General features: G+C 41.6%; 1 protein-coding gene across 1 annotated transcript; it reads right to left on the bottom strand.

The window, feature by feature from the left end:
* Positions 1–8,810: 8,810 nt before the first annotated feature.
* LOC138650898 (apolipoprotein C-I-like) lies at positions 8,811–23,385 on the bottom strand. Its single transcript, XM_069740760.1, has 4 exons — positions 23,217–23,385; positions 18,930–19,008; positions 9,538–9,688; positions 8,811–9,011 (listed from the first exon to the last, which is right to left on the bottom strand). Exons 2-4 carry the CDS (start codon positions 18,982–18,984, stop codon positions 8,960–8,962), a joined length of 258 nt encoding a protein of 85 aa, XP_069596861.1. The 5' UTR covers positions 18,985–19,008; positions 23,217–23,385; the 3' UTR covers positions 8,811–8,959.
* Between the last annotated feature and the right edge of the window lie 1,134 nt (positions 23,386–24,519).

Here is a 24,519-nt window from a genome sequence, read left to right as displayed (position 1 = left end):
ACAACCAAGCATAATGGAAAAAATGGACATAGTACATATGTGAATCACAGATGTCTGAATGCGCGTTTCCCGAGGAGCGTTGCATGGCTTATAAGCCTTGTTACTCTGACATGCCAGGCATGACACTCTCCATAAGTAGAAACGTTACCCCTTGAATGAAAGGAGAAACTTGGGAAACTTCCATCATTTTTATTTATTTTTGCATATGCAAAACACTGGTGACACATAGATGATAAAAAAAAACTGACACATGGAGAAAAAGTGGCTGATAAATGAATCCAGCTCACTGATAAAATAAAAAAGTGAAAAATTTGGAAAAAGTGAAAAATTATTGAGGCTTTGAGCAAATTTCAGACGAGTGTATGAAAAATAACTAATTTTTCATCCATTTCACCCACAGATATTTTTTGTCCTCCATGTGGTGTTCTATCCATCCACTCTTCTTGTCATCCGTTCTCTCCAATCACAAAAAAAAAACCAAAAAGCACTATTAATTTTTCTATGTAATCTTTAGATTCAAAGTTAAATTTTTATGGACGGTATCAGTACTGGATCCATATTTTGAAAACCACCTCTCGAATTTGATTGTTGAGTTTCATCAGAAAAACGGAAGAGAAGAATGCATTCTACACAAACCGTAAAATTAGCTCATTGATTGATATTGGTTGACTACTGTGCGTAAAGCAAAAACACTTGTGTGAACAAAGCCTTTTGGATATTAAAGGTCATAGGTTTAGGTCCATTTAAGTACAAAATGATCTAGGTGAAAAAGAAACAAATGGAACATACGTCAATAGGGAAGAGTTTTTCCGTTCTGGTAGAGTCACCTAATCATGGAGGTATTTCCCCAATGGAAGAGTCATCATAATTTGTCTATAGGAATTATAATCAGTCACATATGTTATCGAGTAATAAGTCCAATAGTTATAAAACACAGGTAATATACAGGTCCTTCTCAAAAAATTAGCATATAGTGTTAAATTTCATTATTTACCATAATGTAATGATTACAATTAAACTTTCATATATTATAGATTCATTATCCACCAACTGAAATTTGTCAGGTCTTTTATTGTTTTAATACTGATGATTTTGGCATACAACTCCTGATAACCCAAAAAACCTGTCTCAATAAATTAGCATATCAAGAAAAGGTTCTCTAAACGACCTATTACCCTAATCTTCTGAATCAACTAATTAACTCTAAACACATGCAAAAGATACCTGAGGCTTTTATAAACTCCCTGCCTGGTTCATTACTCAAAACCCCCATCATGGGTAAGACTAGCGACCTGACAGATGTCAAGAAGGCCATCATTGACACCCTCAAGCAAGAGGGTAAGACCCAGAAAGAAATTTCTCAACAAATAGGCTGTTCCCAGAGTGCTGTATCAAGGCACCTCAATGGTAAGTCTGTTGGAAGGAAACAATGTGGCAGAAAACGCTGTACAACGAGAAGAGGAGACCGGACCCTGAGGAAGATTGTGGAGAAGGACCGATTCCAGACCTTGGGGAACCTGAGGAAGCAGTGGACTGAGTCTGGTGTGGAAACATCCAGAGCCACCGTGCACAGGCGTGTGCAGGAAATGGGCTACAGGTGCCGCATTCCCCAGGTAAAGCCACTTTTGAACCATAAACAGCGGCAGAGGCGCCTGACCTGGGCTACAGAGAAGCAGCACTGGACTGTTGCTAAGTGGTCCCAAGTACTTTTTTCTGATGAAAGCAAATTTTGCATGTCATTCGGAAATCAAGGTGCCAGAGTCTGGAGGAAGACTGGGGAGAAGGAAATGCCAAAATGCCTGAAGTCCAGTGTCAAGTACCCACAGTCAGTGATGGTGTGGGGTGCCATGTCAGCTGCTGGTGTTGGTCCACTGTGTTTCATCAAGGGCAGGGTCAATGCAGCTAGCTATCAGGAGATTTTGGAGCACTTCATGCTTCCATCGGCTGAAATGCTTTATGGAGATGAAGATTTCATTTTTCAGCACGACCTGGCACCTGCTCACAGTGCCAAAACCACTGGTAAATGGTTTACTGACCATGGTATTACTGTGCTCAATTGGCCTGCCAACTCTCCTGACCTGAACCCCATAGAGAATCTGTGGGATATTGTGAAGAGAAAGTTGAGAGACGCAAGACCCAACACTCTGGATGAGCTTAAGGCCGCTATTGAAGCATCCTGGGCCTCCATAACATCTCAGCAGTGTCACAGGCTGATTGCCTCCATGCCACGCCGCATTGAAGCAGTCATTTCTGCCAAAGGATTCCCGACCAAGTATTGAGTGCATAACTGAACATTATTATTTGATGTTTTTTTTGTTTGTTATTAAAAAACACTTTTATTTGATTGGATGGGCGAAATATGCTAATTTATTGAGACAGGTTTTTTGGGTTATCAGGAGTTGTATGCCAAAATCATCAGTATTAAAACAATAAAAGACCTGACAAATTTCAGTTGGTGGGTAATGAATCTATAATATATGAAAGTTTAATTGTAATCATTACATTATGGTAAATAATGAAATTTAACACTATATGCTAATTTTTTGAGAAGGACCTGTATATGAAATGTATCTGAACATTAATACACCCTCCATACAATTTTTTGAGGGGAAGGAATGACATGGAATTAGGCATCTAACCATCTAAATCCGTAACGTCTCGGGGCTTCCTCTAATGATATAGTGATATAGAAAATGCAAAGCACAGCCGAGGGTGGAGGTGTCACCTCCCCCCTCCTCTAATGATAAGCTCCTATATTCCATCTCCAATCACAGATCTTCATTTTTTTTTTGTAAAGTAACTAAACCTTTAAGAATTTTTAATTTGATATAGCCCCTATGGTGGTGCGAGCCCTGAGATCTTCAACGATCATCCATACCACCCATAATGGGCTTGAGCCTGTAGGCAGCTGAGCATTCGCTCATGAATTAGCTGATTCCTTCTGTCATTTCAAAAATCAAAAGGGGTTTCAAGATCTTGCCCCCCACTGATCAACAGGGGGTTATATCATATGAACAAATTCATAAAAGTTTAGATGCTCTTTAAAACCCAAGAACATGTACGTTGTGGGTCCAATGGCAAAAAATTGGGTGCCCAACCAAGATTTCAGCTAAATTGACGTTGATCTTTTTTGGCCAAAAAACATGGAAATATTTAAAATAAACACATTCATCAGATCTGGTCATCTTATGGAAGAACTAAATGTTTCACTCACCTGTCTCTTCTAGCCAGACGCTGTCTCTCGTTGGTATCTAATGACTTTTAATGACTTTTGTAGTCTTTGACCCGTAGGACCATCAGCAGATTTACGTCAATGTCCAGTCACTGACCTCGACAAACAGATGAGGGGGGGGGAGCCAGTTCGGTCTTTCAGCAGTCTTATTATATATACTTTAGAAGAGATATTGGCTGTCGAGACAGGACAAAGTGTCTTGCCACATAGTAACGTTGGTCAATAATTTGACTATGACCCTGTGCGGTGGGGTGATCTAGGGCAAAGACTACACTGGAGTCAGGCAGATTGGGATTATACCAAACTTATTTTTTTTATTTTTTTAGATTTTAGTGGTTAAAAAAAATTCCAAACTTACAAAATTGCGACAAACAATTTTTAGTTTTTATCAAGACCCATCACTTTTTTTTTAATTTTTCACAATGGACCTGTGTCAGGGTTCATTTTTGCGCACAGAGCAGTAGTCCTTATCACCATTTTTGGTTGTGCATGGCATTTTAAATTTTATTGAATTTTTGTGGAAATTGTGGCAACCAAATATTAGAATTCTTATGTTTAATTTCTTTATTTCTTTTCCACGTTTGCAAAACTGTTCAAGTAATTTTACATTTGGATTGATTGGACTTTGACAGAGACAAAGATACCAAATATGATTCTGTTTTTAGTTTTATTTTTTTATATTTTTGAATGAAAAAAAGGAAATGATTTAAACTTTCGCTATTTTTTTTACATTTTTACAACATTATATATTTTTTAATTCCCTTTAACTCCTGGTTTACATTGCAATCTTACGGTATTACGGTAGGTAGGGTAACTGACATTCTCCTATGAAGCCCAGCCTGTGGCTGAGCTTCAAAGGAAGACTAAGATAGGAGCCATGGGGACTTTCTGCAGGTACCATACTCACACTTCAACCCATCAGCTCCTGGCGATCATGTAGTATCGGGCCTGGGGGGAATCAGTGCTTGAGTGCACCAGCAAGCAACCCATGTAAATGCCACTGTCTGTAATGACAGCAGAATTTAAATGGTTAATCAATAGCAATCAGATCCATCTCCAGTCATTGCTGTTAGAGGCAGATGTTGGCTGTGTAACACAATGAGCGTCTGCCTGATATAGAGCGGGCTCAATTCCTGAGTCTGTTCCTTTCTCTCCCATCTATGGCCTTTGACCAAAAAATACATCACTGGTTGTTAATGGGAATAAATAAACACAAGAGTTGCTCTCATCCTTAAAGCAAGGTAAGCCAAACCCACCAATTTCCTTTGGACTGACCGGTGATTTAATGTGTACAGGAAAGCCTTCCAACCATTCACCCAACAGATGTTACAAAAGTAGGGGTGTGTGTGTGTGTGTGTGTGAAAGTGTGTAAGGGGTGAGGAGAAAGGTGAAGGTGTATGGGCATCTTCAGCCTAGAAATCAATGTAAACAGCAAAAAGGATACGTTTATTTATAGTATTTGTTGATCTGCGGTCTTTCCAAAAGGTTCCTGAAGCTGTTCTGCAAAAGTCTTACTGAAGCTCTACAGGCCTAGATTAGTAACTTTTTTTGAGTGTGTGCATACTTTCTGCAGAGTCTACAGTGTATGCTATTTCATCCTGCCTCCTACTTGTAAGAGTTCGGTGGGGAAACCTATCGCAAGCAGGAGGCTGAAAAGACAAGTTGAAGCTGCATCTCATTGGGATGCGCTGAGACTGGCAGTTTTGCGGGTTGGCGGTGCATAACTAGGCAGATGCTTCAATTATATATCTGATCTTTATTATATTCCATGTAAGGAAAATATTATTCATTAACTAACACACAGAATGAGCAATGGACGGCACTAGAGAAGCACAAATCAATATGGACATTCACTCCTTAAAGAACATCCGAAAAATACGCAGGTGGCACGTATGTTCTGGGTATACGGTGCTCAGCACTGATAGGCAATCCAGAGTAAATACGATGGAACAAGAAAAGAAAACAGTGCGGCACTCACCCTTATTTTTGAAGCTGTGAAATTGTGCTCTTTATTGGAGAAAAATGTATAAAACATCCATTAGGACATCAGGTCAGCGGGAGGGTGCGGAGGTGGAGTGTGAACTTATCTAGAGGTGTGATGAGTACCTTGAACCCACAGGTGATTCATACAACTTTATAATATTGAGCTATGAAAATCTAAACTTTATATACAGAGCTCCTAAGCACTAGAAGAACAGAATCCCACCTCAAGTGACCCCATTTTGGAAATTACACCCTGTTAGGTGCCAGGATTCTCCCCCTGCACAGGGTAGATCCCAAACCTTGCCTGCAGTCTCCCATTCTGCTTTGACCGCTGCGGGTACTGCTCAGCATAGACGTCAGTCCCAGCAACTTGCTCAGACTCGTGCTATTCATCTGGTTACTGCTAGCTCTTCAGCCAAGCCTATGGTAACCAGCAATAGTCAGCGACGAGTGAACACTCTGGAGACTAAGTCCAGAAATCACCCTACTGAGCATGCTCGTGATGTGGCGACGTCTAATTGGTGGTCGGTCATCAGCTGCTCTGGTGATGTGGCAGCTCCGTATTGGTCCAAGAGCAAGGTCCTGTCCGACTGGATTAGAGCTGTACGTATAAAAGGTTCTCAGTGGCGCACACCAGAGCGCTTGTATCAATCTAATTTCACATGGGAATGTACTTTGCAACGGTGTTGTCTGTGACAGCATGTGCTCAGGATCGGCTGTTAGCCGTTAGAATTCTGGCACCTCCGGAGAGGAGTTTGTTCGTGTGGATTCAGGGCTGGCATAATGGCACTAGAATTCCGGCACCTCCCAAGAGGAGTTGTTTGAGTTCAGTTGCTGACTGACCACTGTTGCTACCTGCTCTGTTAGTGGACTTCAGTCCTCTGTGAAGTTAACAGGGATCGTGTCTAGCGTTATATCTTTTGTTACTGTGTGTGAGTGACACAGCTCTATTGCTGAGCATCTGCTTTGTTACTGTGTGAGAATGATACAGCTCTATTGCAGAGCGTCAGCTTCATTACTGTGTGCGAGTGACACTACCTCGTGTGCTGCTCACTGAGTGAAGTGAAACTCAGTGTGAACTAGCAATCGCTCACTGCATTCTCCGCCATTGTTCACATTAGTTGCAGTTTTACATCTCTGCACGGTGGACCTCGGGTTGCGATTGCACTTCCTCATTAAATCTATTTAGTGCAATCCGCCAACCTTAACACACCCCTCTAGGAATTTATCTGCAGAAATGCCAAGCATGTAGATGCTAACTGTGGTTTAATCACATCGGCGCTCAGATGGGAGGGGGGCAATTGGCTTTGTGAGTGCAGAATTTGCGTGATTTCGTTTTGGGGGTGCGCAAATTCCCTCTTCAGAGAGGAAGAGGACTTGAACTTTATAGCGCCACCTGTTGGAAGCAGCAATCCTACAATTCAATATTGACCCTTTAGCGAGCTTTGAAATGTGACAGGACCAAAGCCAAATCAGAATCTTAATTTGCAATCTCTGTTTTTCGGAGTATTGTCCTTTGTTGGTGCAAAGTATGAGAACTGATTTGGCTAGGTGGGAGGCGCTGAACTTAGGTCTAAGCGGTAACATTTATCTTTGTGGAGAGTGATATACTGGCTTTAGCATGCCAAGCTAAGGAGGCTTATTCACCTTGCAATGCTCCTCTGGGAAATTTAACCTCTTCATGAACAGAGGTATTTTCGCTTTTGTGTTTTTGTTTTTTGCTCCCCTTCTTCCCAGAGCCATAACTTTTTAATATGGTAATTTTAGGGACGAGTTGTACTTTTGAACAACACCATTGGTTTTACCAACTGTGTACTGGAAAACGGGAATAAAATTCCAAGCGTAGTGAAATAAAAAAAAAAAAAGTTCAATCCCACACTTGTTTTTTTGTTTGGCTTTTTTACAATGTTCCCTAAATGCTAAAACTGACCTGTCATTATGATTTTCCAGGTCATTACGAGTTCAAAGACACCAAACATGTCTAGGTTGTTTTTTATCAAAGTGGTGAAAAAAAATCCAAATTTTGCTTTAAAAAAAATTGCACTATTTTCCGAGACCCGTAGCGTCTCCATTTTTCGTGATCTGGGGTCGGTTGAGGGCTTATTTTTTGGGCGCCAAACTGACATTTTTAATGATACCATTTTGGTGCAGATACGTTCTTTTGATTTGCCTGTTATTGCATGTTATTGCAATGTTGTGGCGACCAAGAAAACGTAATTATGGCGTTTTTACTTTTTTCTCACTACGCCGTTTAGCGATCAGGTTAATCCTTTCTTTTATTGATAGATCGGGCGATTCTGAATGAGGTGATACCAAATATGTGTAGGTTTGACTTTTTTTTATTGTTTTATTTAGAATGGGGAGATACAGGGGTGATTTGAACTTTTACATTTTTTTAATTTTTTTTTATATTTTTTAAAACTTTTTTTTAACTTTTGGCTTGCTTCAATACTCTACATGGGATACTAGAAGCTGCCTTAATCTGATCGGTTCTGCTACATACAGGCAATGATCAGATTGCCTCTATGTAGCAGAATTGCTAACTTATGAGCACCGAGCAATGGTTGGCGCTAATAGCAATCATGCAGTGACAACCATAGAGGTCTGCAGGAGACCTCTGGTTGTCATGCTGACCCATCAGTGACACGCAATCACGGGGGCACCGATGGGCGGGATTTCCGGTTCGATGGCAAGAAGCGCGCATGAAATGCCACTGTCAGAGTTCTCCTGCGGCTGTTAGTGGCACATGTCAGCTGTTCCATGCGGCTAACATTTGCCAGGAAAGATGTGGGCTCACCGCCGGAGCCCACATCAAAAGGAGGGTGTCCGACATCGTAACCATACAAAATCATATTCTGAGGTCATTTTTACCACAAAATGTACACAGTAAAGCAATTCCCAAAAAACAATGTCAGAATTGTGTTGTTTTTTTTTCACAATGTCACCGCATGTGGAATTTTGTTTCACGTTTTCCAGTACATTATGTGGTAAAATGAATGGTGCTCGTCCCACAAAAAATCCAAGCCCTCATATGTCTATGTAGACTGAAAAATACTAAAAAGTTATGGCTCTGGGAAGAAGAGCAAATAATGGAAACTGGCCGCATCGGAAAGGGATTAAAAGCAGACCATGATAAGGGACTGCCTTTATTAAGTAAAAGGTCTACTGGACTGTTGGATGAATATATAAAGAGACCAGTCCTAGAAATGATGTGTAATAGCTTGGGTGTTTTTGCAGTCTCAATCTTGATCATTTCAACTCCACGATCCCTGGTTGGTGGCCTTTCTGGGCTATCATTGGGTTTTTCCATAACTCCCGTAGAAATGAATAGAAAGGGCCCTATACAATTCATTTCACGCCACACCAAGTGGGACATGGCCTGGTAGATTCCCATCCAGAAGTTCATCTCGGATCCTAGATATTGGCCCCCTACCTCTCAGACACTTTACACCAAAAGCAAGCAGTTTCGTAAATTTGATTACATACAGAGTATTTCAACACTTTTAGAATTTTTATTGAAAGTCTGGTATTGGGATTGTGAACTTTTGCATTACGTTTCACACCTTAAGACTATGAATTTTCACAAAGGCGGAGATGGGGGAGCACATATTTTATTAGATTGGCATGATAGGTATATGGATTGCTCTATGATCACAGGGGTGACGTCTGCATCTTTTTAAGCAGGTTTACATATTTTTAGGCAGGCTTTAAGAGGTTGCCTTTGTAGAGATTCTTCTTCTGTAATTACTTAGAAAACTTGTTTTTGATTTTCTCAATACCATCAGAGAATATTTTCCTGGAAAAGAAAAAATGTATTAAATTCTTGCAATGTGGTAAGTTACTCCAAACAAGGGGGTGACCTACTATAGTAAAATCATGGGATGTATTAAAAATAAAGAGGATTAAGATCCTCGCCTAAGGCGGCAACCACTCGAGAGGAGGCAACATTTTAATTCATAGATAAGAGAGAGAATTTACAGAGACAAATGATACATCTTTCATTCGCCATATTGTGGGAGGATAATTTCACTTTTTGCTCCAGTAAGCTTTTATTCTGGATGATCTATAGTAGACAGTCCAAGTTAACCCTTTTATGACAGCACTCTCACATTTCACATTTTTAAGCTAACCAGTGGCCGTTATGCAGGGCACAAAAACAGTAGTTTGGGGGGTAGGGCATATACTATATACACTATCGGACAGATAAAGAGTAATATTTGACAATCTTTGTGTGACTTGGTTGGCATCTTCTGGATGTCCCCAGTTGTGGTTCAATACATAGGTGCAATAAGTAATCATTATGTAATAAGTTGTGTAAATACCTGGCGCTTGTGGCAAATTCACTGTTGTGCAGTTTTTCAAATGCGGCCTTAGTCTGTTCCCCCACTGACGTAGCGGCAGCTTTAACTGTTTCTCCAAAAGACTTAAGCTGATCCTTTATTGAGGGCTCCTTGGTCTCTGCTGAGGTGGACTCTATTGTTGGAAAAGACAATTTAGGAGATGAGAAATGGTGGTGATCGTGGGTCAATATGGTCCAGTTAGCTATGACTGTGACTCCAATCTATGGGTCTTTCGATGTTGCAAAACTATATTTTCCAGCACGTCTTGACCGCCTTTGGGTGGTATTATCAGAGTTGAAGCATCACATTGGAAACCACTAGTCCATGGAGGACATACAACTATTACAGTGTGAGGATACTGGGTATTGCTCATACATTTTGTGATTTAATCTCAAAAATAATATTTATTTGTCAATGGTGGTTATGCAATTCTCACGACCATAAACCCTTAAAACTATAAATATACATATATGGGCACATGACATGGATCTGAAAAGGACTCGCTGTTGAATCACTGACATTTACCTTGAGGTCTTCACAACCAATATGGAGATATAGAAATACAGGGTGTGCCATGTATACGGATACACCTAAATGAAATGGGAATGGTTGGTGATATCAACTACCTGTTTGTGATACATTAGTATATGGGAGGGGGAAAACTTTTCAAGATGGATGGGGACCATGGCGGCCATTTTGAAGTCGGCCATTTTTGAATCCAACTTTATTTTTTCCAATGGGAAAAGGGTCACGTGACACATCAAACTTATTGAGAATTTCACAAGAACAACAATGGTGTGCTTGGTTTTAATGGTTTTAACGTAACTTTATTCTTTCATGAGATATTTACAATTTTCTCTTTGTTTACAGCCATTGACATGTCGCAGAGGTTAACACACGAGGAGCGTGTCATGATCCAGTTCTGAGGTTGTGTTCAGCTGTCTTATCTCTGGACTGGTCATGTGGGAGTTAATCCCCTCTGCCTCACTTTGAAGCTGGCTGAGCTATTTAAGTCCTCTGCAGCCTGTGGGCCAGTGTCAGCTATAGTTCATGCTGCACGGTTTGAGCACCTGACCTGGATACTTGTACTAGTGTTCCTTTTTGCCTCTGACTGCCTGCACCCGTTTATGACTTGTTCTGACCTCTGGCTTGTACCCTGACTCCGTCTTACATCTCACGATTTGGTTACCACGTTACCAGTAGGCTCTGACTTCTTGCTTGTCCCCGACTATTCTCTGCTCGCCCCTTCTGTACCGTGCTGCTATCTCCGTGTATGGCCTTGGCTTGTCTCACGTCTCTTTCATCACCTGTGACACCTGTGTTGTTGTTCAGTGTTGCTGCGCTGTGTGTACAACCTCTTTTCCTTAAGCAGCACCCCCTGGTGAAGGTTGCTCTATACTGCACTGCAGCAGCACATTACAGAGCGGAAATAAATTGTGTTGATGTCTGGTGAACGCAGTACCCGGGTCATTGCAGCAGATTTCAATGCAAGACACCCTACGCAAGGAAACTTTCACCATTCCCATTTGATTTAGGTGTATCAATCAAATGGGAATGGTGACAGTTTTCTTGCGTAGGGTATCTTCTTGCATTGAAATCTGCTCCAATGACCCGGGTACTGCGTTCAACAGAAAATAAAGTTGGATCCAAAATGGCCGTCTTCAAAATGGCCACCATGGTCACCACCCATCTTGAAAAGTTTTCCCTCTCCCATATACTAATGTGCCACAAACACGAAGTTGATATCACCAAACATTCCCATTTAATTTAGGTGTATCCATAAACATGACCCACCCTGTATATATATATATATATATACCGGTATATATAGCATCAATGTTGGTTTTATATATATATATATATATATATATACCGTATATGCTCGAGTATAAGCCGAACCGAGTATAAGCCGAGACCCCTAATTTTGCCACAAAAAACTAGGAAAACTTATTGACTCGAGTATAAGCCTGTGTTGGGAAATGCAGCAGCTACCGGTAAATTTAAAAAATAAAAATAGATATTAATAAAAATAAAATTAATTGAGACATCAGTAGGTTACATGTTTTTGAATATCCATACTGAATCAGGAGCCCCATATAACGTTCCATAAAGTTCATGATGGTCGCCATAAGATGCTCCATATTAAAATATGCCCCATATAATGCTGCATAAAAGGTTAATGATGGCCCTATAAGATGCTCCATAGAATATGATGCCCCATATAATGCTGCACAAAGGTTGATGGCCCCATAAGATGCTACATAGAATATGATGCCCCATATAATGCTGCACAAAGGTTGATGGCCCCATAAGATGCTCCATAAAATATTATGCTCCATATAATGCTGCACAAAAGTTGATGGCCCCATAAGATGCTCAGTAGAATAATATGTCCCATATGCTGCTCCATAAAGGTTGATGGCCCCATAAGATGCTCCATAGAATATTATGCCCCATATAATGCTGCACAAATGTTCATGGTCCCATAGCATGCTCCATAGAATACTATGCCCCTTATAATGCTGCACAAAGGTTGATGGCCCCATAAGATGCTAAATAGAATATTATGCCCCACATAATGCTGCACAAAGGTTGATGGCCCAATAAGATGCTCCATGGAATAATATGTCCCATATGCTGCTGCGATAAAAAAAATGACATACTCACTTCTCATTACTGGGGTCTAGGTGCAGAGGTCCTGAGCAGGCGGGGATACAGGCACGCTATGGGGGCGAGGTGCCGGTGTCACCGCTGGCTCAGGACACCGGCACTTGAGATATTCACCTGTCCTCGTGCCATCGCTGCACACCGCTGTGTCATCCGGCTCTCTGCAGTGACTGTTCAAGCAGAGGGCGCGCACTAAACACGTCATAGTGCCCTCTGATCTGAACGTCACAGCCAGAGGACGCGGTAGACATAGCCCGGCGGTAGAATGGGGAGAGGTGAATATCGCATGGCTCACCCTTCCCGTCATACTCACCCTCCTGGTGTGGTCCCTGCTTCTCCGATGGCCTCCGGCACGCCGGCAGCTTGTTCCTGTGTTCAGCGGTCACAAGGTACCACTCTTTAAAGTAATGAATATGTGCTCTAAACAAATGGGAGTGGAGTTGCGTCCATATTCATTGCTTTAATGAGCAGTACCATGTGGCCGCTGAACACAAGAAGAGCTGCGGGAGCCGGACACCATCGGAGAAGCACTGGAGAAGCAGGGAAGTGCAGAGACCGGGCCGGGAGCAGGTGAGTATGATGTGAGAGCCGCTGACCCCCTGGGACAATGACTCGAGTATAAGCCGAGAGGGGCACTTTTATTTTTAAAAAAAGGGCTGAAAATCTCATCTTATACATATATATATATTTTTTTATATATATATATAGAATATATATACTGTATATATGTAACATATATATATATATATATATATATATATATATATATATAAAATATATAGATATATAAATATATATGTACATACTGCTCAAAAAAATAAAGTGAACACTTAACAGAATATAACTCCAAGTAAATCAAACTTCTGTGAAATGAAACTGTCCACTTAGGAAGCAACACTGTTTGATAATCAATTTCACATGCTGTTTTGCAAATGGAGTAGACAACAGATGGAAATTATTGGCAATTATCAAGACACCCTCAATAAAGGAGTGGTTCTGCACAGACCACATCTCAGTACCAATGCTTTCTGGCTGATGTTTTGGTCACTTTTGAATGTTGGTTGTGTTTTCACACTCGTGGTAGCATGAGACGGACTTTACAACCCACACAAGTGGCTCAGGTAGTGCAGCTCATCCAGGATGACACATCAATGTGAGCTGTGGCAAGAAGGTTTGGTGTGTCTGTCATCGTAGTGTCTAGAGGCTGGAGGCGCTACCAGGAGACAGGCCAGTACACCAGGAGATGTGGAGGGGGCTGTAGGAGGGCAACAACCCAGCAGCCGCTACCTCAGCCTTTGTGCAAGAAGGAACAGGAGGAGCACTGCCAGCCCTGCAAAATAACCTCCAGCAGGCCACAAATGTGCATGTGTCTGCACAAATGGTTAGAAACCGACTCCATGAGGATGGTCTGAGTGCCTGATGTCCACAGATGGAAGTTGTGCTAGCAGCCCAACACCGTGCAGGACGCTTGGCATTTGCCACAGAACACCAGGATTGGCAAATTCACCACTGGTGCCCTGTGCTTTTCACAGATGAAAGCAGGTTCACACTGAGCACATGTGACAGACGTGACAGAGTCTGGAGACGCCGTGGAGAGCGATTTGCTGCCTGCAACATCCTTCAGCATGACTGGTTTGGCAGTGGGTCAGTAATGGAGTGCGGTGGCATTTCTTTGGAGGGCCGCACAGCCCTCCATGTGCTCGCCAGAGGTAGCCTGACTGCCATTAGGTACCGAGATGAGATCCTCAGACCCCTTGTTAGACCATATGCTGGTGCGGTTGGTCCTGGGTTCCTCCTAATGCAGGACAATGCCAGACCTCATGTGGCTGGAGTGTGTCAGCAGTTCCTGAAAGATAAAGGCATTGAAGCTATGGACTGGCCCGCCCGTTCCCCAGACATTAATCCGATTGAACACATCTGGGACATCATGTTTCCACCAAGGTCAGTAATGGTGTAGGGTGGCATTTCTTTGGAGGGCCGCACAGCCCTCCATGTGCTCACCAGAGGTATCCTGACTGCCATTAGGTACCGAGATGAATCCGATTGAACACATCTGGGACATCATGTCTCGCACCATCCATTAACGTCACGTTGCACCACAAACTGTCCATGAGTTGACGATTGCTTTAGTCCAGGTCTGGGAGGACATCCCTCAAGAGACCATCTGCTGCCTCATCAGGAGCATGCCCAGGCTTTGTAGGGAGGTCATACAGGCACTTGGAGGCCACACACACTACTGAGCATCTTTTTCTTGTCTTGAGGCTTTTCCACCGAAGTTGGATCAGCCTGCAGCTTCATTGACCACTTTGATTTTGAGCATCATTCCAATTCCAGATCTCCGTGGGATATTAGTTGTGATTTACATTGATAATTTTTAGGTTTTATTGTTCTCAACACATTCCACTATGTAATAAATAAAGATTTACAACTGGAATATTTCATTCAGTGATATCTAGGAAGTGGGATTTTAGTGTTCCCTTTATGTTTTTGAGCAATATATATATATATATATATATATATATATATATATATGACCATCTCATTAACATCATTTTTGGTTGTAATATATATATATATATATATATATATATATATATACAGTATATATATATATATATATATTTGTCTAAGGGGTACTTCCGTCTGTCTGTCTGTCCTTCTGTCATGGATATTCATTGGTCGTGGCATCTGTCTATCATGGAAATCCAATTCGCTGATTGGTCGCCGCAAAACAGCCACGACCAATCAGCGACGGGCACAGTCCGGAAGAAAATGGCCGCTCCATACTCCCCGCAGTCAGTGGCTGGCGCCCGCTACCCGCAGTCAGTGTCCCCGGAGCTCCGCTCCCCACAGTCAGTGTCCCCGGCGCACCGCTCCCCGCAGTCAGTGTCCCCGGCGCTACGCTCCCCGCAGTCAGTGTCCCCGGCGTTCCGCTCCCCGCAGTCAGTGTCCCCGGCGCTCCGCTCCGCCCAGAAGTCAGTGTCCCCGGTGCTCCGCTCCCCGCAGTCAGTGTCCCCGGCGCTCCGCTCCACGCAGTCAGTGTCCCCGGCGCCCGCTCCATACTCCCCTCCGGTCACCGCTAACACAGGGTTAATGCCGGCGGTAACGGACCACGTTATGCCGCGGGTAACGCAGTCCGTTACCGCCGCTATTAACCCTGTGTGTCCCCAACCTTTTACTATTGATGCTGCCTATGCGGAATCAATAGTAAAAGAAAGTAATGTTAAAAATAGTAAAAAAACAAAAAACCTGCTATACTCACCCTTCGTTGTCCGCTGAGCCGCTCACGCCTGCCGCCATCTTCCTTTCCCAGCGATGCCTTGCGAGACCGCTAAGTCATATGGATAATTTCGCAAAGCATCCGGGGAACGCAAGATAGCGGCAGCCGCGCGCCCATCTGCACTGCGCCGTTGGATCCCAGGAAGCGGAGAGACGGGAGACTGAGGAGCAGCGACCAGAATGGTTAGTATGTTCAACTACAAGGGGCCCTCGGATCGTTAGGTGAGTATGTTTATTTTTTATTTTTTTAACCTGTCACATACGTGGCTCGGTAATATACTACGTCACTGGGCAATATACTACGTGGCTCTGTGCTGTATACTACAAGGCTGGGCAATATACTACGTAGCTGGGCAATATACTACGTGGCTGGGCAATATACTACGTGGCTGGGCAATATACTACATCGCTCTGCAATATACTACGTGGCTGGACAATATACTACCTCGCTCTGCAATATACTACGTGGCTCTGTGCTGTATACTATGTGGCTGGGCAATATACTACGTAAATGGGCAATATACTACGTGGCTGGGCAATATACTACGTGGCTGGGCAATATACTACATCGCTGGGCAATATACTACGTCGATGGGCAATATACTACGTGGCTGGACAATATACTACGTGGACATGCATATTCTAGAATACCCGATGCGTTAGAATCGGGCCACCATCTAATATATATATATATATATATATATATATATACAGTGGGGCAAAAAAGTATTTAGTCAGTCAGCAATAGTACAAGTTCCACCACTTAAAAAGATGAGAGGCGTCTGTAATTTACATCATAGGTAGACCTCAACTATGGGAGACAAACTGAGAAAAAAAAATCCAGAAAATCACATTGTCTGTTTTTTTTAACATTTTATTTGCATATTATGGTGGAAAATAAGTATTTGGTCAGAAACAAAATTTCATCTCAATACTTTGTAATATATCCTTTGTTGGCAATGAAGGGGGCCAACCGTTTTCTGTAAGTCTTCACAAGGTTGCCACACACTGTTGTTGGTATGTTGGCCCATTCCTCCATGCAGATCTCCTCTAGAGCAATGATGTTTTTGGCTTTTCGCTTGGCAACACGGACTTTCAACTCCCTCCAAAGGTTTTCTATAGGGATGAGATCTGGAGACTGGCTAGGCCACTCCAGGACCTTGAAATGCTTCTTACGAAGCCACTCCTTCGTTGCCCTGGCGGTGTGCTTTGGATCATTGTCATGTTGAAAGACCCATCCACGTTTCATCTTCAATGCCCTTGCTGATGGAAGGAGGTTTGCACTCAAAATCTCACGATACATGGCCCCATTCATTCTTTCATGTACCCGGATCAGTCGTCCTGGCCCCTTTGCAGAGAAACAGCCCCAAAGCATGATGTTTCCACCACCATGCTTTACAGTAGGTATGGTGTTTGATGGATGCAACTCAGTATTCTTTTTCCTCCAAACACGACAAGTTGTGTTTCTACCAAACAGTTCCAGTTTGGTTTCATCAGACCATAGGACATTCTCCCAAAACTCCTCTGGATCATCCAAATGCTCTCTAGCAAACTTCAGACGGGCCCGGACATGTACTGGCTTAAGCAGTGGGACACGTCTGGCACTGCAGGATCTGAGTCCATGGTGGCGTAGTGTGTTACTTATGGTAGGCCTTTTTACATTGGTCCCAGCTCTCTGCAGTTCATTCACTAGGTCCCCCCGCGTGGTTCTGGGATTTTTGCTCACCGTTCTTGTGATCATTCTGACCCCACGGGGTGGGATTTTGCGTGGAGCACCAGATCGAGGGAGATTATCAGTGGTCTTGTATGTCTTCCATTTTCTAATTATTGCTCCCACTGTTGATTTCTTCACTCCAAGCTGGTTGGCTATTGCAGATTCAGTCTTCCCAGCCTGGTGCAGGGCTACAATTTTGTTTCTGGTGTCCTTTGACAGCTCTTTGGTCTTCACCATAGTGGAGTTTGGAGTCAGACTGTTTGAGGGTGTGCACAGGTGTCTTTTTATACTGATAACAAGTTTAAACAGGTGCCATTACTACAGGTAATGAGTGGAGGAAAGAGGAGACTCTTAAAGAAGAAGTTACAGGTCTGTGAGAGCCAGAAATCTTGATTGTTTGTTTCTGACCAAATACTTATTTTCCACCATAATATGCAAAAAAAATGATAAAAAAAACAGACAATGTGATTTTCTGGATTTTTTTTTTCTCAGTTTGTCTCCCATAGTTGAGGTCTACCTATGATGTAAATTACAGACGCCTCTCATCTTTTTAAGTGGTGGAACTTGCACTATTGCTGACTGACTAAATACTTTTTTGCCCCACTGTATATATATATATATATATATATATATATATATATATATATTCACGAATTGACGTGATACTATTTGTTGAGGGCTGTAAAGTGCACTTACACTTATAAATAACTGATAGCTTTTGATTTTACCGTGAATGTTGCACTTCATCATATGCAGCCATTATACGCCCACCTTTATCCAATGTTTCAATTTACAGTCTATGTCTTAAAGAAGTACAGAGAACAGGAAATAAAACTGTTTTACAATTCTACCATGCCAAATAAACATACCGTAGATTGGAGACAAGCTTTTTATATCTATGGATAGCACAGATTTCTTTAAGAGTCCAGCTGTTTTTTTTATAGATATATATCTTTATTTTATCTTAAAGTTTAGGATTTTTGCAAACAGATCACAAAGAAGTTACAGGTCTGTGAGAGCCAGAAATCTTGATTGTTTGTTTCTGACCAAATACTTATTTTCCACCATAATATGCAAAAAAAATGATAAAAAAAACAGACAATGTGATTTTCTGGATTTTTTTTCTCAGTTTGTCTCCCATAGTTGAGGTCTACCTATGATGTAAATTACAGACGCCTCTCATCTTTTTAAGTGGTGGAACTTGCACTATTGCTGACTGACTAAATACTTTTTTGCCCCACTGTATATATGACCAATGATGTTGTTATTGAGACCTCTAGGTAAATTTCCATGATTCAACAGCAGGTCCTTTTTAGATCCATGCCATGTGCTGGTTATTTTCTTCAAATTTCTTTGGAACCATGTTTTCTGATTGGGAGCTTCAAATTTTCTGATTGGACAGAAGCTAATTATAACTTTCTCTCTTCCTGCAGTCGCCACTAGGGGGCAGCTTAGAAGCTGATTGCATACATATTATTCTGCTTTGACCTCCATAATGGACATTTATGCACCCAAGATCCCTCTAATGCATAGCGTAAGTTATATGGAGCTCTGTATTACAAAAAAAAAATCTTTGATCGACATCAAAAGGATCACACCCTACATTTACAGGAGGATCACACCCTACATTTAAAGGATCACACCCTGCATTTAAAAATGCTAATTTGCAGATAAATTTATCAGAGCGTTCGTTCATATAAGAAATTAAACTTACCTGGCAGAACTGCAAGAGCCATCAGGACAACAGAAAGTGCGAGTAGCAGCTTCATCTTCACCACAAATAGAGAAAACACCTACAAGGGAAATAAGACGTTAGAGGAATTCATGTGGCTATTTCAAAAGATATAACTACAGTTCATGATCAGCTATGGAAGAATTAAGGAAATTCTAAATTCTCATAAATGAGCCCTTTTGCATGTTCTGCACCTCTGGATCCCATTGAAAAAAAAAAACAAAGAATGACAGTCAAGGAAATATTGTTCCTATTCTCATTCATGGAAGCTATTGCATTTAGTAAAAAAAACTCCATCAACAAATCTATGTATAGGCTAATAAAAAGGAGCTGACATCGGAATTAATTCCACCTCAAGGTTTCACGACTTAAAGAAGACTTGTCACCAGGTCAAAAGTGTGCAGATTTACTTTATTCCTGCTGCTTCCTTGAGTATTCCAATTTGTGATTCTTGATAATGTTCCATAAAGTTCAGTTCCAGAGATATTATCTTTTTTATTTAGTGCAATTTTTTAAATAGTTTTTTACAAGGGGTGTGGCTCACAGGATCCTCTGGGGTGTGTCTTTAGACTGCTCTATATAATTACCCTGTGAGAAACGCCCCTTTTATAAAGATTAAAAAATTACACTATTTAGAATGGTTCATATCTCTGGAACCATATGATGGTTCCCCCCCCCCCCCAAAAAAAAAAAAAACAACTAAATAATCAGGTGAGCAGCAGGAATAAAATAAGAGTAAAAACTGGACACTTTTGACCTGGCGACAGGTCCTCTTTAAAGGACACAAAGCCAAATTATCTCAAATGCCCATACAACTCTGTAACAATGAGGAAGATTTTTTTTCTTACTACTGTCTTAAGGCCCCGTCACACTTAGCGACGCTAAAGTGATCTCGACAGCGATACGACCTGTCAGGGATCGTTGCTGCGTCGCTATGTGGTCGCTGGTGAGATGTCAAACAATGAGATCTTCCCAACTACGCAGCAGCGATGTGGCGACCTGTACAACGATGTCGTTGGTCGTTGTGACCCTATCACATGGCAGCTATTATGACGATTCAGACCTCGATGAGGGACGTCCTGTGTGACATTGTAGTCACACAGGCGTGCATTTGCGTTGCCTTTTCCGTGCCCATTCAGTTCCGATTGGTGGTCGCTACTGCGTTCTGATTGGTGGCGGCCTTGCCAAATAAATTAAGGAAAAATGAAAACGCATTTGAGACCCCAAACGATATCTACCGTGCACAAAATATAGGTGTCAGAAGAACCATTGAAGAATAGATAAATCGAAGAGGAGTCGCAGGCCGGAGAACTCTACAACGATCTGCAAACCACCACGCAGTCAGGAGCAAAGGATGGAAGCGCTACTATGTCGCCTTCTGTTGAAGGCATGACCACCAATCAGAACGCAGTAGCGACCACCAATCGGAGTGGAGGGGTGCGGAAAAGGCAACGCAAATGCACGCCTATGTGTCGGTGTCTGAGTCGTCAACGAGGTCATTGGTAAGGTGTCAAATACAGCGATGTGGGCTACCCAGCGGGACCTCAACGATCAAAAAAAAGTCCAGGCCATTCCGACACGACCAGCAATCTCACAGCAGGGGCCTGGTCGCTGCTACGTGTCAAACATAGCGAGATCGCTACTGAGGTCGCTGTTGCGTCACAAAACTTGTGACTCAGCAGCGATCTCGCTAGCGACCTCGCTCAGTGTGAAGTACCCCTTAAAACATATTTACCAGCTTTTAAAATATGTTGCCTGAAAGAAAGTACATTGTCAAAATATTTTCACCCCTTTTTCAGATACTACACTACGTTTTTTCAAGATACGACCATCCATATCCCACATCCTCTTGATACCCCTGAATACTAGTTTGGATGTTGCGGGAGTGCTACCTTTTAAGACGTTATTTAGGTACTCAAGAGACTTGTCAACGTCTTTGGAGTCTTGGAGGTTGCCCCCATTGTTGGAAGCCTCCTAGGTATTTGGGGAGAGTTGACAACAAGGTGTTAAGTCTACTTTCGAGAAGGTTCATCTTCCATCAAATTCTCTCAAGTGGGTTCATGCGATTTCCTAATATTGTGGATGACACAACTATCACAAACACTTTGATAATGGCATCAACCATCACTGCAGACCCTTAAGTGATTTAGAAAGGTCAAATCTCCCCTTTGTATGTTTCCTGCATGATGGATTATCCCGTCTGGTATTTGAAGATTACAAATTCCAGATCATGTTTATGTGTTCTGGAAAAGTCCTGCCTTGTACATTGACCTTTTGATTTTACATGTACCAAAACAAGTGATCAAAGTGATGTTTGTTTGCATGGATTATCCGTGAGCTCGTCTTATCGATGAAGCCAAGAGTGACCTATGATATTGGATTATGAAACTTGGCAACATAGCGTTCACAGGTTGTACAGGATTCTGAAATTCTGGGAACTTCAGATATAACAGGTCAAGAAATGATTATTGGAAAAGATTAGAACCTTCTAAACTTATCATCAGTAGAAAACAACCCCAGCAAAAGACATTATGGTCAGCCTCATCGACCATACAACACATGGTCCTTCAAACACATTGTCCAAAAATACTCTATAAATAAAGAAATGTGCCTACAACATATGCGATGGCTATTGAGAAGAGTTGAGCAAATTTTTCAAAATTGGATTCCGATTCCGATTGTCAGCAAATATTGTTTTTGCATTAGTCTCTGAGCGTCATTAGAGTCAATGGAAGTAGAAATTACCGAATATTTTCAGCACTGATCATCAAACATAAATTTGGCACGAATAGGTTACCAATATGGCACAAATATGGCAAATTCAGATTCGGTGACCGATTCCAAAAATGTTCGCTCAACTCTACTATCGACCCAACGTTTGTTCAACGAACGTCCCTAGAAGGTCTATCTAAGCTTGTCAATGACTTCTTCCTTGGCGAAACATCTTGAAAACTACCGTACATGTTAGATCATCCAAATTGTCCATAATCAGAGGGTTTTGGATAACTTTTTTTAATTACCGGCCACATAGAAGAGGCTCTATTTGGTATTTTTGTGTTTTATGTGTTTTTAGAGTATTTTGTGCCTTATTCAAACCACATTACAGTCCTAGAGGCCAGAAAAGTATAGCAATATAAAAACTGGCATTCAGGAACCAAACGAGTGTCCTCTATGTCTTTTACTAGGTCGGTATATGTTAGTATGTCTTTTTACTGTACAGAAAGACATAGTGAATTACACTTTTTGATGTAAAGGAAGATTCAACTACTCCCCTCAATTGAAAAGATCCAACCCAGCCGATTAACTTTTCAACAGATACTTTCTTTATAACTCATGTAACAAAGGTGCCAATTCACCAATGGATGGCAGAAAATGGTCGAAATCAGCTTTTTTGACCAGGCAAAACCTCTAGCGTATGGCTGCAATTTTACACATTTTTTCTTATTTTGTCCTGCCTGTTTATTGTCCAAATTTGCAGTGTTAATTACTTCAATTTGTTATGCTTCTATACACAAGTTGCATTAATTCCAGCAGTCATTTTATGATGGGCAGAGATTTTTAAAAATGTTAAAAATGTCTGATTTTTTCACCATTGACAATAGAAATAAAACAGATGCAAACTTTTCACAGTTTTAAGTTGAACATATTAGGTTATCATTCCCATCTATTGGGTTTCATATGGAACAAATGATTGACATTGAAAATTGACATTGAAAATTTCTGAAGAGTTGGAGGGATTGGCCAAGCATGTGGAGATTCATCAAGAACAGAAAAAAATTGGACATGTTTAATTTTAACATACTTGATCCTTTCTCCCTACGGGAGTTAAGCTATGGCCAGAGATCTCCGGTAGTGACTTGTATCCTTCTCATTTCAAAACATGCACACTCAGCTGAAATGAGAATGCATATATATACGGGAATTGGTAGGAATAGCTGCCGACCGAACAAGCATTCGGCTGACCGCTATCTTCAGTACATGAGGAATATGCAAGAGCAAACAGATTTGGCTTTTTATTAAACTTTTAACTACGGTAATACTTTGGTGTTGGTGCTATAGAGTAAAAATATGCAAAATAGCAAGTAATGATTCGATCATCCGTGAGAAAAAAAAACACAATTCTCAATATTTGGGATTAACCAAGAAGACTATCCTATAAATGTATCTTATAAATCAGGACAGAATGTATAATTGTCAAAATAAATGTTATTGATAGGCTTGCTATGTAATTAAAATCTTTAATATTCCAATCCCCTGATGCAAACTCACCTGCACACAGACGACAAAAAGCTTCTGATCCTGTGATTATAGGCAGACAACCTCTTATGTGCCGAGTCCCCTCCCCAGCATGATCTGCTTACAGGAATTCCCACCCCTTGTTCACATGGAGGGTGAAGAGAACAACTTGTTCCTCAAACAACTGACATCTCAAAAAGATGTAAAGTTTCACATGGACAAGGTGATAGTAGCAGCTAATAGAATAAAAAAAAACTTCAGTAACTTTGATAAAACTTTGCATCTCTTATCTTGCACTGATCTTGTCAGACCCCTTTGGTCCTCGTGGACCTCATACACATTCCAACCACACTATTACATCCAGCTCCAAGAACCTCCTGACTTGCAGATCATCCTGTCCCAAGTTTACTATACTTAATTTATCTCTCTTCTTCCAAGTCCAGTATATGGACATCCCGAACTGCTCTTCTGTGTAGGGTTACTGAGAAAAAGTCTGGAGACTTGCTCTTCATAGCCATCTTCCAGACATGATGCAAAAACACTAAGCCCACAGACAAGCAACGAGCCACACATCATCTTCCCGCAAGCCCGAGACATTGGTTGGGGAGCCCTATTCTGATGTGTATTGGGCCTCCTGACTCTCCCACAACACATGACAGGGTCGATAAGGGTCTGGTATATCCAATTTTAGACTGACGACTCTTAGTTCTCTGCTAAATCAGTTGTCGTCATGAGTCTACAAAGGCTCTTTGAGAATAGAGGAACGCTCAGCATACCTGATGGCTTTTACATTTATAAGAGGTAAGAAAAAGCAGTTGGCTGAACGATCATCTGAAAAACCATCCAGCTAAGAGCCATTTATTGTGTTTGGTGTGAGCTTTAGCTTTTCATCCAGTCCCACTGGATGAATACTCAGTGACTTAACCAATGACATATGGCCAACAACTCAAGCAATGATTGATTGCACTCAATGGGAGGCATAACTCTACGGTGGCGACTTTTTACACTAAGTTATCACAGCAAAAGGTTTACACAAAGGTCATCAGTAGATGAGTGGTGTCTTCTGTTATTATTGGTGCTGTAAAGATTCACTCTCTTTGGTACGCATTAGACCTTAGGTAGCGTTCACATAGGCAATGCCGTTTTTGTCCAATCACTTGCAGTTTTTATTGCTTTCCACAAGTTGCATAACATCAAAACAAAATCATAAACATAAATCCCTAGCCATGTCCAGGCGCTAACTACACCGAACAGACCTACTAAACCAGACCCTAACTACTCATACATGGCTGATCTAGCCTCAATCCCATAAAACAAAACAGCTATAGCAACCATG

The sequence above is a fragment of the Ranitomeya imitator genome, chromosome 10 (assembly GCF_032444005.1).
Source record: "Ranitomeya imitator isolate aRanImi1 chromosome 10, aRanImi1.pri, whole genome shotgun sequence".
In the NCBI taxonomy this organism is placed as follows: Eukaryota; Metazoa; Chordata; class Amphibia; order Anura; family Dendrobatidae; genus Ranitomeya; species Ranitomeya imitator.
The sequence above is the reverse complement of the archived record's forward strand: the minus strand, read 5'-3'. Positions and strand labels throughout refer to the sequence as shown.

Excerpts from the sequence above, each read along its gene's own strand:
- LOC138650898 (XM_069740760.1), bottom strand. The coding sequence starts at position 18,984 with ATGAAGCTGCTACTCGCACTTTCTGTTGTCCTGATGGCTCTTGCAGTT. Across the intron at positions 9,689-18,929 it reads GGCTCTTGCAGTTCTGCCAG|AGTCCACCTCAGCAGAGACC; the intron begins GTAAGTTTAATT and ends TTCCAACAATAG. Across the intron at positions 9,012-9,537 it reads GAATTTGCCACAAGCGCCAG|GAAAATATTCTCTGATGGTA; the intron begins GTATTTACACAA and ends TTTCTTTTCCAG.